At 36.8% G+C, this 13,048-nt stretch overlaps 1 protein-coding gene across 5 annotated transcripts in view; it reads left to right on the forward strand.

Annotated features, from left to right (window-relative positions):
• Nucleotides 1-13,048, forward strand: part of DCAF6 (DDB1 and CUL4 associated factor 6) — a 74,177-nt gene that overhangs the window by 47,844 nt on the left and 13,285 nt on the right. For 3 of the 5 annotated variants that reach the window (XM_021550182.2, XM_021550184.2, XM_021550185.2), the window contains 4 exons: nucleotides 2,795-2,900; nucleotides 5,251-5,366; nucleotides 6,139-6,222; nucleotides 6,373-6,694. In XM_021550182.2, coding sequence (XP_021405857.2) covers nucleotides 2,795-2,900; nucleotides 5,251-5,366; nucleotides 6,139-6,222; nucleotides 6,373-6,694 — 628 coding nt within the window. Of the gene's footprint in view, nucleotides 1-2,794; nucleotides 2,901-5,250; nucleotides 5,367-6,138; nucleotides 6,223-6,372; nucleotides 6,695-11,453; nucleotides 11,496-13,048 lie in introns of all 5 variants that reach the window. The other 2 variants (XM_021550186.2, XM_021550183.2) reach the window with 2 other exon arrangements.

Genomic DNA, 13,048 nt, shown 5'->3' on the forward strand with positions numbered 1-13,048 from the left:
TTACTCTGCTAGAGTTGGCAGCCAGATTAATAAACTGAATCACCTAGATCACAGAATTTGGACCATTTTCCTCTCCTTCATTATCAACGTGAAGTAGATCTGCCCTAATGGGATAGTAGAGGAAGAGAACATTCTAATCTGGGCAGTCTTTGGCCATCACATTTCTTCCAGAAAACAGAGTTCAAGATTTGTAGGATTTATGGTATTCCTTCATAACTGAAAGAATGTTCAGTTATGTAGGAGGCAAAGCATTTTCTTCACAGAGTTTCCCAGTCAACTTTAATTAGCAGTGTAAATTCAATATCAAATGTTGAACCACACAACTCTGCAGTGTATTATCACATTCTTCTCTCAACTCACTTTTAAAAAGTTTCTTGTTCTTGCTACTATGTTATGCCCTAAAGTTACTTGAAAGAAGAAGCTTACCCCATCCAAATTGTAGGTGGTGTTATTGTAGATTTAGGAAAATGCTATTATTCAGTATGTTTTAACAGCTGTCTGTTCCCAGAAACTTATAAAAATAATTTCTCAGTCAGTGCTCTCTTTAGTGAAGTCTACAGCAATTCTTCCAACTTTTTGGGTGTGGACATATATGAGCATTGCTTCCAGAGTAAGTGTAGCCAGTGCTTAGGCATCTTGGTTAGATGTTCAGACACTGAGATTTTAAGACAAGAAACACAGTCCTGGTATTCATTTAGGCTTGTTGTAGATAGCAATGTTTGGTTACTTTGATTAGCAGCATTAAGTGGTTTTGTGCTGAAGCCAACCTTGCACAGCACTAGGAAGTTCATGAGTAAAGTCATTATTTGGGGGCTGTCTTGAATTATTCACAGCAGGAAATTGTCTGTCTTTAGCTGAGTTCCCAGCTCAAAGATCTATCTTGTCTGTAGCTGTTACAAGGAAGCTGTAGAATTCTCCAACACTCACTTTTGGCTTTGAGTGTCAGTTCCTGGTGTCTTGAGCAGTATGTGGGATCAGTCAGTATTTCTACTTGCTGAGGAAGGGATGTTTGAAGTTAGAACAGACATTTATAAAAATAGATTTTATAAACCATAGATTGTGAAAAAATAGAGGAAGTATCCATTTAGTGAAGAAAGGATGTCACTTTTGTTCAAACTGTCTATATAGCACTACAAAATATTTCCTTACATTTCTTAGGTTTCCAGTTCCTTAAGTAAATTTTCTTTAAATCAGTTTTATCCTTGCTCCACTCTAACAAGAGTGTAGCTGGAACTTTTAATTTGAAGGGGCTATAAGCTTTTCTTTCCATAGAATGGGGCCCATACCTTATGCATTATTAGGGTCATGGTTGTAATTGGTTAATTCTCTTTCCCATAAAAGTATTCTAATTTGTTCTTTCAGGGGTCTTGTGGTATGTTTTGGGTTTTTAAATTTCTCTTCAGAACATGTAGAAGTGCATATTTAAAGTTCTTTGGCACAGCTGATCCTGTGAGTGGGCTTCTGCCTGTCAGCAGTTTAAAAATATGAGCATTGATTGTTAGGTTAAATTCTCATGTGCTATCTCACAGTTGCTATAATTTAATTGTATCTTTAAAATTAAATATCCTGTGCCAGTATTGTAGCCTTTACTGTTATGACAACAACCTTTTTAGTGGGGAAGTTTGTAGGCTTGTGTTTGAATGGAACCTTAGGTTTTAACTGACTTCCACAAAGATGATCTGCAGCTTTTCCTTTATTACACTTGGCAGTGTGCTGCCAATACTGCAAGGATATTTATAGTCCCATTTCTGTATTCTAGAAGCTAAAGAAAGGACAGAAGGTTTTGTCCAAATAATCCTGAGATAAAAGGCTCTGTAGTCGGGAAAAGCAAGACTGCAGAGGCTTTTAGTGGCCATTTGAATGCATTTGAATACACTAAATAAACCTTCCCTCTGAGTTCTGAGAGAATGGCACTTCTGTAGCGAGACTCCATCTGATGCTGCTTTCCATGAACTTTTTAATATTGCCCAACTTCAGGACTGATGGCAAACTTGCCATTTGTGGATAGATGGTGACCATGAACTTTACTCAAAGGGGATGGATGGATGGATGGATGTCATTGAGCAGTTGTGTTCTGAAGGAGCCCATTAACAATCTTAGAACCATCTCTGCAGCAGAGGAGTGAGCAGTATGCTGTGGTTTTCAGTTCCATTCACTTCTGTTGCTTTTGAACATTGTGAGTGAGCCCATTTTACAAGAGCTCCCTTCTGCTTGCAGCTATCATATAAAATAGGGTTTTAAGCATAAAACTCTTGAAACATGAATTTAGAGTATTTTTATGACAACTGACTGACAATTTACAGCAGGCCTAAGGGTACTGGTAGTTGTCTGGGTTCTAAGTAGGCAACAAAGTAGAGGATGGTGATTTTTCTAGGCTGATTATGTCTGGATCTCATAATCTTTTTTTCATGTGTATTTGCTAAGGCAAAAAGACTGAATGACACTTAAAAAATAATCCTATTAATATATTTAATATAAAATGGATCTGCTTATTAATGATTATATTGTGTGTACACATATCTATCTGAAATTTTATTTACTTGCATGTTGAAGGACAGCATCTCCTTTGTTTGCTCTTATAATTACATATAATTTTAGACCACTTTTTAAGCATTGCAAATTTGGTGTGTTTATTCTGGAACTTTTTAACTTTTTGCTTGGGCTGTAAGAGATCTTAAACCGACATTATATATGCTACTACCACATTTGAAAATTAAATTAATCTTCAGAATTATAGCAACTTTATGTACATTTCTAATGCCTATTCAAACTTTTATCAACCCCATATTTACAGAGAGTGATAAGCCACGAACAGGAACAGGTGAACCAGTTTTAAGTTTGCACTATAGTACAGAAGGAACGACTACAAGCACAATAAAACTGGACTTCACTGATGAGTGGTAAGAACAAGTTAATTTTGGTTTTGTCTAGTTCATGATTAGCACATATCAATAACACTTGTCTAGCATAGCTATAAATTATTTTCCCTGTGGTTTATGTCCATTTTTAGGTGTATCTACACAATTTGAAATGGCAGTAGTCTTAATGCATTCGGAACATAAGACAGACATACTTTAATGTGAAATTTATACAAAAGACTTCTTTTTTGTGTACTTACTGTGAATGTCTATAATGCAAACATGGTTTGAAACATGCTATTTTCATCAAGCCCTGGCATAATATCAGGGTGTTATAAAGCAGGGTACTACAGGGATGGATTGGTAGTCCAGGTGTTAACAAACTTCTCATATAGTATTCTGCAAGTGATTCTTTCTGTGGCTCAGATACTGAGTTGTAAATACTGAAATTAATATTTCTGTGTCTGAGGAATGTTGATGTTTGCATAAGGCTGAGCTAGCAACTTTGTGGACTGCTCAGGTGTTGCAGTGGGTGTTGCAGACATCCTTTTCAAATAAGGAACACACACTGCCTAATGGCCTTGTGTACCTGGCTTTGTGTTCAAGTCTATCAGTAGAGCATCTTGTAATCTCCCAGAACATCCATCATCTTTATTTTAGTTCATCCTATTTCTATTCCTCTACTTATGCTTTCAAAATTATTCTAGGAGGCAGTGAGGAGAAATGCTTGCTCATTGTTACCGAGGGGGAAAAAAGCCCACAAAACCCAGCCACCTTTAGCCACTGCTAAGTGTTGTGGCATTAGACACAATACATGCACCTTGCTCACAGTTTGGAAACTTGAAACACTGATCTTGCCTCCAAGATCCAGCAAACTTTGAAAAAAATTCGTTTTGCTATGATGCTTTTACCTAATTCTGCAGTTATTCAGCAACTTCTATGGAGTTTGGTGGTGGGTAGTGTGGTGTGGGTAGTGAGAGGAAGAAGCATTTTCTGGTAGGACAAAGTTGCAAGTCATTGTCAGTTCAGAGGCTGACTAAAAACATTGTGCTGAAGAGTGCAGCAGCAGGATGCAATTCCATCTGACAAAATGATGCAGTTGAGAGCAAATAGCAACCCCCTAATCTGAGAACTGGAAGTTGTGAAAATGAAATAGAGGAAGACATGTAAATTGAGCATTGAGCTACAATGTAGTAGATTCCTAAAAGTCAAAAAACTATTTTACTGTTTAGGCTGTGATTAGGTTTATAGAGAGATGAAACAAGAAATAGCAAAAATCCTCCACCTGGTGTCTAGCAGTACCCTTCTTGTCTGGCCATTCAGAAGCAATGCTGAAAATTCTGGATTTAGGAGAAATACTGAAAGGACTAACAAAAATTTCCCTACAGCTTCCAAATCCAGTACAGCAATGAATACACAGAATATTGCTCATCAAGAGGAGTAAATGCTCTGATTTAACATAAGACATAAAATTCCTGAAGTCTAGACTGGACTCTCAAAGATCTCAACTAAGCATGATCTGTGCTGCTTCTCACAATGTAGCATATTAAATATTTGCCAATAACTTACATAGGTCACAAGATATTTGTAAAGACAGTCTAAATTATTGAGAATCATGTTATAATTGCCTTTTTTTCTGGTTTTGTCCAATTACTTGCCTGAGTTTTAGGCCACATCATATAAGAGATTTCAGCAACAAGACCTCATTTACTTAAAGTCTTTACTAGAGAGTTTAAACACATGAATGTCAATGACATTCAGGACAGCATTTTACATATTTTTGCATATTTTCTGAGGATTTTTTCCATATTTTAAAGAGAAATTGGTGTCCCACAATAATTATCTAAACATGAATGGGGAGGAATATACCAGCTTATAGTGAATCTTGAGAAATAACAAAACTTTGAGAACTGAAAGTCCATACCTCAAAAGGTACAGGAATTATTTGTGCTGAAGGACCTGGAGACTTGTATCTGAATCAAATTTTTTAATTGAATGAGATAATACTATTTATTAGTGCTCAGTTGTTAGCTTGTCATACCTCTAATAAGATGATCTCTCTTTATTTATACATCTAAAAAGTGTGCAAATAGTGAGGTAAAGTGAATCCTTGGGAGTTCTTACAATATTTGGAAAAGCAATGATGACCACAAACAAAAACGATAGGAGAGAACAGGGTTTTGTGATGCAGAGGAATTGTGTGGGATGAGTGTCAGTGGACACAATAAAAGAGCATTTTGAAATTGCTGTGAATTGATTGTAGCTGCTGCCAGAAGCTCTTGACTGCAGTGAGGTAGACAATGTTGATCAGGCTGTGCTGTTGCTATGATCTTATTTATTTATGTATTTACATGTTCCTAAATTATTTTCTTTTCCCATGTTACTTTGCCAGGAGCAGCACAAATTCAAGCTCTAGAGGGAGTGGAAGTCATTGCAAAACTGAAGGCCAAGCAGACTCTGTAAAAATAAAAGCTTTGGATGAGTCAGGGCCTGATGGGGAAGAAACAGGTAAGGAACATTGGAATTACTAATGCTAAGCCAAAAATTCTGCCCTACTATGTTCCTGGCTCCCATTGCACACACTGGGAGTCTCAGATGTGGACATGAAGGCAGAACACAGCCATAGTAAAGCATGAATTATTTGAGGAAAGACACCAACCTGAAATAGCTGCAAATAAATATTAACTTGTCTTAAATTCTAGAAACATTATTCTTTTTAGGGGCATATTGTGCCCCGATTTGTATAGAAAAATAGAACAACTATACTTTGCAGTCATAAATGAGTGCTTGGAATTTTGTTACATTTCTTTCAAGCTTTCACTGTGTTATATTAAATGTGTTTGTCTTGCTCAGTTCATTGCTAAAAGGAACAGTCAAGTCAAATGACTAGCTCCAGAGAAATACTAAAAAAAACAAAAATTTAAAATCCCTTTTAATAGACTGATAACTTCATTTGCCTTCAGAAATAATAGTGTCTGTATCAAGAGTACAAATGCTATTTTTGCTGCTAATGTCTAATAGCATAGTCTGTTAAATACATTAAGGAACAAGAAATGACTACATTTTTCTTAGTTAGTGTGTTGATTTGGTCACCTAGATAGGTTTATATATACTGATTTTTATGTGACTGATAGCTGAGATTCCAGTAGAGACATTGGCTTTGGAGTGGATTGCTTAGATTGGTTTCTTCTAGGAGTGCTGGTGTCATTTAGACTTGCTTACATTATAGATGTGTATCTAATTGAAATCATGTGGTTTACCATTAAATTGCTTAATATAGGGGTTCCTGATGAATCTCTCGAGGAAGATGCAAATGCTGATGAGCTGAAAAATACAGATGAAGCTGTAGAGACAACAGAAGCAAGTATGTATCTGTACTCTTTCAAATAGTTATAGGAAGAAGTAGAGAATGAAATATTAACTCAGTTTACACAATTTAACTTCACTGACCATTTCTAAAATAGACTATAATTTTTAATGGTGTGACTTATTTTCCCCAATATTTGCTTTTTAGCAGTATCCAATAAACCGGCTCCTGAGCACTCTGGAATTCAACCAGAACAAAGTGTCCCCGGTGCTGATGCTGTGTCTGGGAGCGCAGAGGAAGAAGCCTCCTGTGAGCAGGGTGCACAGCAAGACACCTGCAGCCAGAGCCCCGAGCCCAGTGCCAGCACCCTGCTGGCGAGCAAGGAGCCCCAGTCCCAGCTGGAGTCCTTCAGGCTCATGGCCCCAGAGGAGGCCTCCACCAGGAGCTCGGCCCTGCAGGAGACCGACGACAGCGACGACGACCCCGTCCTCATCCCGGGGGCCAGGTATCGAGGAGGCCCTGGGCACAGGTGAGCCCATACCTGTCTCTGCTTGGCAAAATGCTACTTGCTTTTTTTCTTTTCTCTTTTCTCATTTCTTTGAATGAAAGATCGAGAAACTCAGGCCTCATATCATTAAAGCTGTTCTTTGAACTTGATGGCTGAGTCTAATTTGCCAATGTGCAATGTGCTGCATTTTCCCTGCAAGCCAGGAAGGCTCTTGCAGATCTAATGCCTTTTTATGCTGATCTCTTGCCTGCTGAATACCTCGGTGCTAAATATTTGCAGTTTACTTTTTTTTAGTCTTCCTCTAGTCATAAGTATAGAAAATTCATAAATTTGGGTAAAGGGACCTACATTTTCTTTCAGCTGTACCTTAGGTGTTCTTATTCTGGTGAAGCAAGAGCTTTTAACTGCTCTTGTGCAGCAATGGTGTGTTTGTAGTACATATATTAAAACTTATATGTTCAATTTTTCATTCTTCTTTTTCTCTGAAAGAGAAACTGTAATCCTTTTACTTTTGTTCGTTATTAAATATTAGTATGTGTGCCAAAAAAAAAAGGCTGCTAGCTGTTACCATGAATAAAAAGTGTATTTAGTAAGCTTTGTGCTTTTTTTATATGAAGAGCTGTACGTACTTCTTTGATCATTCAGTAAACTGAACCCTCAGTTTGCTATTGTTGGTTTAATACCTTTATTCACTAATTTCAAAACCATTAAATTATTTAAGCAACATTTCTGTTGTTAGACTTCATATAATACCTTTTTTTACTAGCTTTAGATGTAATTTAACTTCGTGTCACGTACCTTTGCTTTACTCCTGTTCAAAGACAGTGCTATTAATTTCTTATGCTAGCAATGCAAATTCTTCACAGGAATTTACAATATGTATTCATTAGGAAATCAGGAAGAATTTAGTAGTTGTTTCTAGAGAAGGTTTTGAATAATTTGCAGTTAAAATAGAAATCGTAAGCCAGCACATTGTCAGTAGTGGCAAAAAGAACAGTCAGTGGTTGTTTATTACAAAACGCAAGTAATTCTGCTCACTAAATGACAGTTTTTATGAAGAAGCCAATATACACAGATTCCATCTTAACCCATTAACTTTCTATGCAGTACTGAGTATTTGTAGGCATTTATGGAACGGCAGAAGTATTTTCCCCTGGAGAGCTAATGTTCATTATGATCCAGTGATTGAAGAGCAAGCTGTGAAAAGCCCTGCAATTTTAATCCCATCTCCATTTTCAAGCAGGATTCATAGCTTCTCTTCATGCACCATGTTGTCTCTAGGATGTAATAGTTTCTGTAGCAATGTGATAAGAATTATGCTTCAGGTATCACACAGCTGTTACCATTTCCCACTAGTGGGGACATCCTAAGTGAAGTTACAGTTTATCTGACATGCTTTCTTTCCTCTCTGTGCAGTGAGATTTTTTTCCTGTAACAGTTTAAATTTATCACCTAGGAAAGATCATTCAGCTAAATGAATGATACCATTAAAATCCTTTATGCAGTCCCCTGCTCCCTTATTCCCCCCGCAAATAAAATCTGAAAGAAAGTCGCTTGGTAGTCAGTGTTTGTTTAGGATTTCCTGCAGGCTTTCATTGCTCAGGTTTAATGCCTGACCAGATCATTTTGTTCTGCTTTTGTGTGTGTGCAAGCAGTGAAGTTTTCCAGTTTAGCTGCTGAGCATTACATGCCCACCTATTCTTCAGGTTTCAGGAGTTTCCAAATGCACTCTGAGATACTAAGGAAATGTAAGACATCCTGTGTGTGCTCAAAGGAATTTGGATTTTCAGAAAGGAAGCAGACACTGATGGTTCTAAAAGCTATAGCTCTGAGCCCTCTTAGTATTTTTATATCTCGTATTAGAGTGAAAGGAACTGGAAGTTCTCTCTAGTGGTATCATGGCAGTTGTTATAGCCTAAAATCCCTTTCACAAGCTCATCAAATTTATATAAAATCCCCCATGTCCTTTAACAAGTAGGAAGCTAACTGAAAGTATTGCTGCTACCTTGGGTATACATGAACTAAAATTGGTCACTTTGTTCTGTGTTAACATTCTGTTTTGATTGAAATAATTTTTCATGCCCAGTGCTCATCATTGAATTATGTCCATCCTGTCCATTTTCAGGTTTTGTCTCCTTAGTCTGAGTGCCAAGTTTTTCTCACTCTTAGCAGTAAAAATTCATGGGTTTCCTTCCATCATGCTGGTTTCTGTCTCCTCTTCATGTTTCACTTTTTCCCTGAATGTGGTAGCCCAGCCCCCTGCACTGTTTGGATTTTGCTGGAGTAATTCTGTGGTTGTTACTCCTGGTCTGGAGAGGATTCTCTGAGCACAATGAGCTGGAGCTGAGTCCTCCTCCTCTCTTGTCTGTCGCTGCTGCAGTGGGGGCTCGTGGTCAGACAGAAGCCCTGCGCCCTGCACTCTTCCCTACTTCGTCATTCCTAATAAATGAGTGTTCCCTTTCAACCAGAAGGAAGCTCAGAGGTGTGTAACTCAATTTTATACTGCTGATGTTCTTTTTCTCAAGGCCCTACAGTGCCCTCTATTAATAAGTTCCCCACCCTCATTGTGCTGCATGATTCCATTCCTACACCCTGCTCAAGGACCAGTAGCAATACATGGTACAAAACTACCTGCAAGTCTGGGGCTTCACTCCTCCAGCCTGCTTTCCATAGGCTTCTTTTCTCCTTCCTCACTCAGTAAATTGTGTTACCTAACAATTCCTTTACTAAATCTCATTTTTTTGAGTTTATCTAATACTTCACTTTCCAAGATGTCATTGTAAAAGATAATTAATGGCATTAATATCTGAGTAATAAAATAGATTTTTTTTTTCTCTGTAAAGTACTTAAGAGGACCTGCTTTGGTCTTTTTTTTTTTTCTGGGTTTGGTTGTGGTTTTGGGGGTTTTTTTGTGTGGTTTTTTTGTGTTTTTTGTTTTGTTTAGGGTTTTTTTGTTTTGTTTTCTGAAGAAGAGAGACTTGCCTACAATAATTTACCTTTTGTGAACATATTTTATGTAATGAAGAAAAAAAGCTTCATTTTTCTACAGGACAAAAAATTTTTAAAAAGGCTGTTGTAGCCTTCTTAGACAGAATGCAAAAATCTGTTTGACTAGTAAGCCTTTTCCAATATGTAGCATTACTGGCTTTGTCTACAATCAATTTCTTTTTCTTTAGGCTGTGTTTTCTTATAAACTAAATAGCTCCTGTTTACATTGAGCAGAATACTCTACAGGTGGAGAAATTTAGATAAAGGAATCTATTTGAGTCATTTTCCCACTGTGAAGTACAGCTTTCTCCATTGAAGAAGAAGGGTAAATTTCTCATTCTGGACTCTGAAATCACAATCTGTAGCTTCCTCTTAAGGAAAAAAAGTGGCAGAAATACCCTTCTGATAGCTCTGTTAAACAGAGTTCTAAATAAATTGAGAACTTCCTCCTGCATCTCACCTTATTTTTACTAAGATGGATGGTAGATTCCAGATTTATGAATAAATATTGTTTATTTTGCAAATTTAATTGTACAAGGCTTCCATTATTTGAATATTATTTGGGTACAGATCCAAGTTGTAATGTTTTCAAGCTGAGGGTTTGATCTTTTTCTCAAATGATCTAAGAATAGATACAAGGGACATAATTTCATATTGTAGATACTTATAAATCTCAAAACCTAATGAGGATAGGTGATTTCTCACCAACTAACCTAAAACTGACCTGTCAGGAAGGACTAGGCAAAGTCTGCACCTGCTTTAGTATTTTGAAAATGACTTTAAATAGTACCAGCAAAATGTGGAGAAATACCACAGTCCTTTGGTTGATTGGGTAAGTCAGCTGCCTGTTGACTAGGGAGAGTTTTGACACAGAAGGACATTGCTTCAGAAGAAATAATTGAAGAAAAGTCCCTGACTTTTTTCAGCAGCATTTCTGTAGTCACTGAGTATCTCTATAGGAATGGTCTTCATAAGTGACTAAAAGAAGCTAAGCAGTTATTTCATTTTTTCATGTTGTTGGGCCAGTCATTGCATGCTCTTTTTAACAAAATGGTCAAGGAAGTGCACAGGATATTTTAAAATTAAAGTATTATCTGTACAGCAGAACAGTTTAGCTAGATACTCACCAGAGTAAATAACCTCCTGTGCATTTTAGGGAATCCCCAGGAAAAGGTGCCTTCTCTGACAAATAAGACAACATGTGCAGGTCTTTCAGTCTGGACATATGCAAGGGCATTTCTTCTTTAGAACTTTTTGGGTACAGCAAGTTTAGTTCAAACAGGGGATTGTACCTTGTAATCTGTGGGAGGTGAAAAAAAAATCTATGCAAACTGTTCTTCATACACAGAGAGTGCAGTTTTTAATGGATTGATCTTAATTTTCACAAATTAGTCAAAACAGCTCTCTGAGGGCTGATTTCCTTCTTAAATGACTGAATTAATATTGTTTGGACTTTGAAGTTGATCTGGGGGTGGAGGCTAAGCCTGGAAAAAGCTACAACTAGCTTTAATAGGTAAAAATCTAAAGAAATAAGAATGTAAAATGGAAATAATGATACAGCTGCTGTGATCTATGAAGAATTACTGCAATTTATAACTTTACTTTGTGTACTGTTACATAATCTGAATACTATTTTTGCTGAAATGCAAGTAGTCTCATGTACTGACTCATACACTGGGAAGGAGTCTTCTCAGTTGGAATTCATAGAGCACATTTTGTAAGAGATGCTAACCTTTGAAAAACTTGGTACCCAGCATTTGTGAATGACTTCAGTTGTTATTCCCTTTACTAGATATAATATCAGAGGAACAGCGATAGGTGATAGAATAATGAGGTAATCAATTATTTTATTCCTCCCCTCCTCCTTTTTATTGCCATATATTGGATTTATCAGGTTCTTGTTTTTCATATCTAACTGGCATTTTAAGAATTGCTGTACTTCAAATGCTATGAATTACAGAGCATATTGCTTGAGTTATATTTAGCTGCATGTGTTGCATGGAAATTGAAAAGAAATGGCAGTGTCTACATTTTACAACCTATTAACATTTTTATCGTGTGCCATAGAAATTAATGGAATTTGAAAAGTGTGTAGCTTGTGAAAAGAAATATTCCTTTTATTTTTTTTTTAATTTGAGCTGCTGAGGAACGAAAATTCTATTTGCATGGGCTACTGCTGACTTGCTTTGTCTGGTAGTAGAGAACATCCAGTTCTGGACAAAAATATAAGACTACATGGATCAAAACCCATTTATTTTTTTTGCCTGAACAAGATTATGAAGCTAAGCATAACTATTAGAGCTATATTGGGTAATACACGTTTAGAAAGATAGATGCTAAATTTTACACAATATGCTTTTAATGAAGTTAAATGAAAAAAATTGCTTGATTTCATATTCTTCATTAAAATACTTGAAGCAGTTGTAAGAACATAAAAGGCAATTTGGGTAATTGTGTTTGGCCACATGCTGTAAGAGGGAGACGCTCCCTGCTGTGATTTCAGCCAGAGGCCATCTAGAGGGGAAAAGGCCCAAAGGTGTTATAGTGATGAAAATGAACATCTTGGTTTTCTGTAGCTGAAAAGGCAAAGGTGCAGGATGAGGTTCCAGAAAAGACTTAGCCTGAGTCCTGTGTTTTAAGTGCCTCCAGGAAAATAGTGCAGATCTGTATTTCTTTGTCTTTATATTTTCATCTTACCTGCAATTGGAATACCTGGATTTAACTTGTCAGCTTTCTTAGAGGTTCAGGAATCTTTGCTGTTTGTACTTGAAATTTTACAATAGGTGTTCTTTCTATATTCAGCATGCTTACCAAGAAATTCATTAGCTCTTCAGTACAGCCCAGGGGAATATTAGTTTCATATTGCTATAAATTTAATACAAAATAAATGATGCATTCAGCATAGAATGCTTTATCAGTCTTTTTTCTCTGCTTTTCATCATCATTCATCAGCATATCAGGTGAAAATTTAAAAATGTTTGTAACTGAGAATAGTTTAAACATTGACTGTGTTTGAAAGCTGGAAAATTACCTAGGAGGGAATTACAGTAAACATTTTGTTTTGTATGATCAACAGTGAAATAACTTGGACTTTAGGGGTAGTGTTGTTGTGCTGTTAACAGGATGGTTTTGCCTTTGGTGTTGAGCTGTCTAAATGCTTAAAATTTGACAGCAGCAGTAAATCTCTTCCACAGGTTCAGAGGCTCCTAAAGGAAGTAATCAATATCAGAAATATAATCAAATGTTGGCATTTAGTCAAGAAATCTATTTTAATATGGTGGTTAAGACAAGCCTCTGGAATTCTTGGGCAGATCAGTGGTAGCTGGCAAGTGGATTCCTTTACAGGATCAATGAAGAAATGACAGACCTGGATCAAGGTTTGCTGCA

This window comes from Lonchura striata, chromosome 2 (genome assembly GCF_046129695.1).
Source record: "Lonchura striata isolate bLonStr1 chromosome 2, bLonStr1.mat, whole genome shotgun sequence".
In the NCBI taxonomy this organism is placed as follows: Eukaryota; Metazoa; Chordata; class Aves; order Passeriformes; family Estrildidae; genus Lonchura; species Lonchura striata.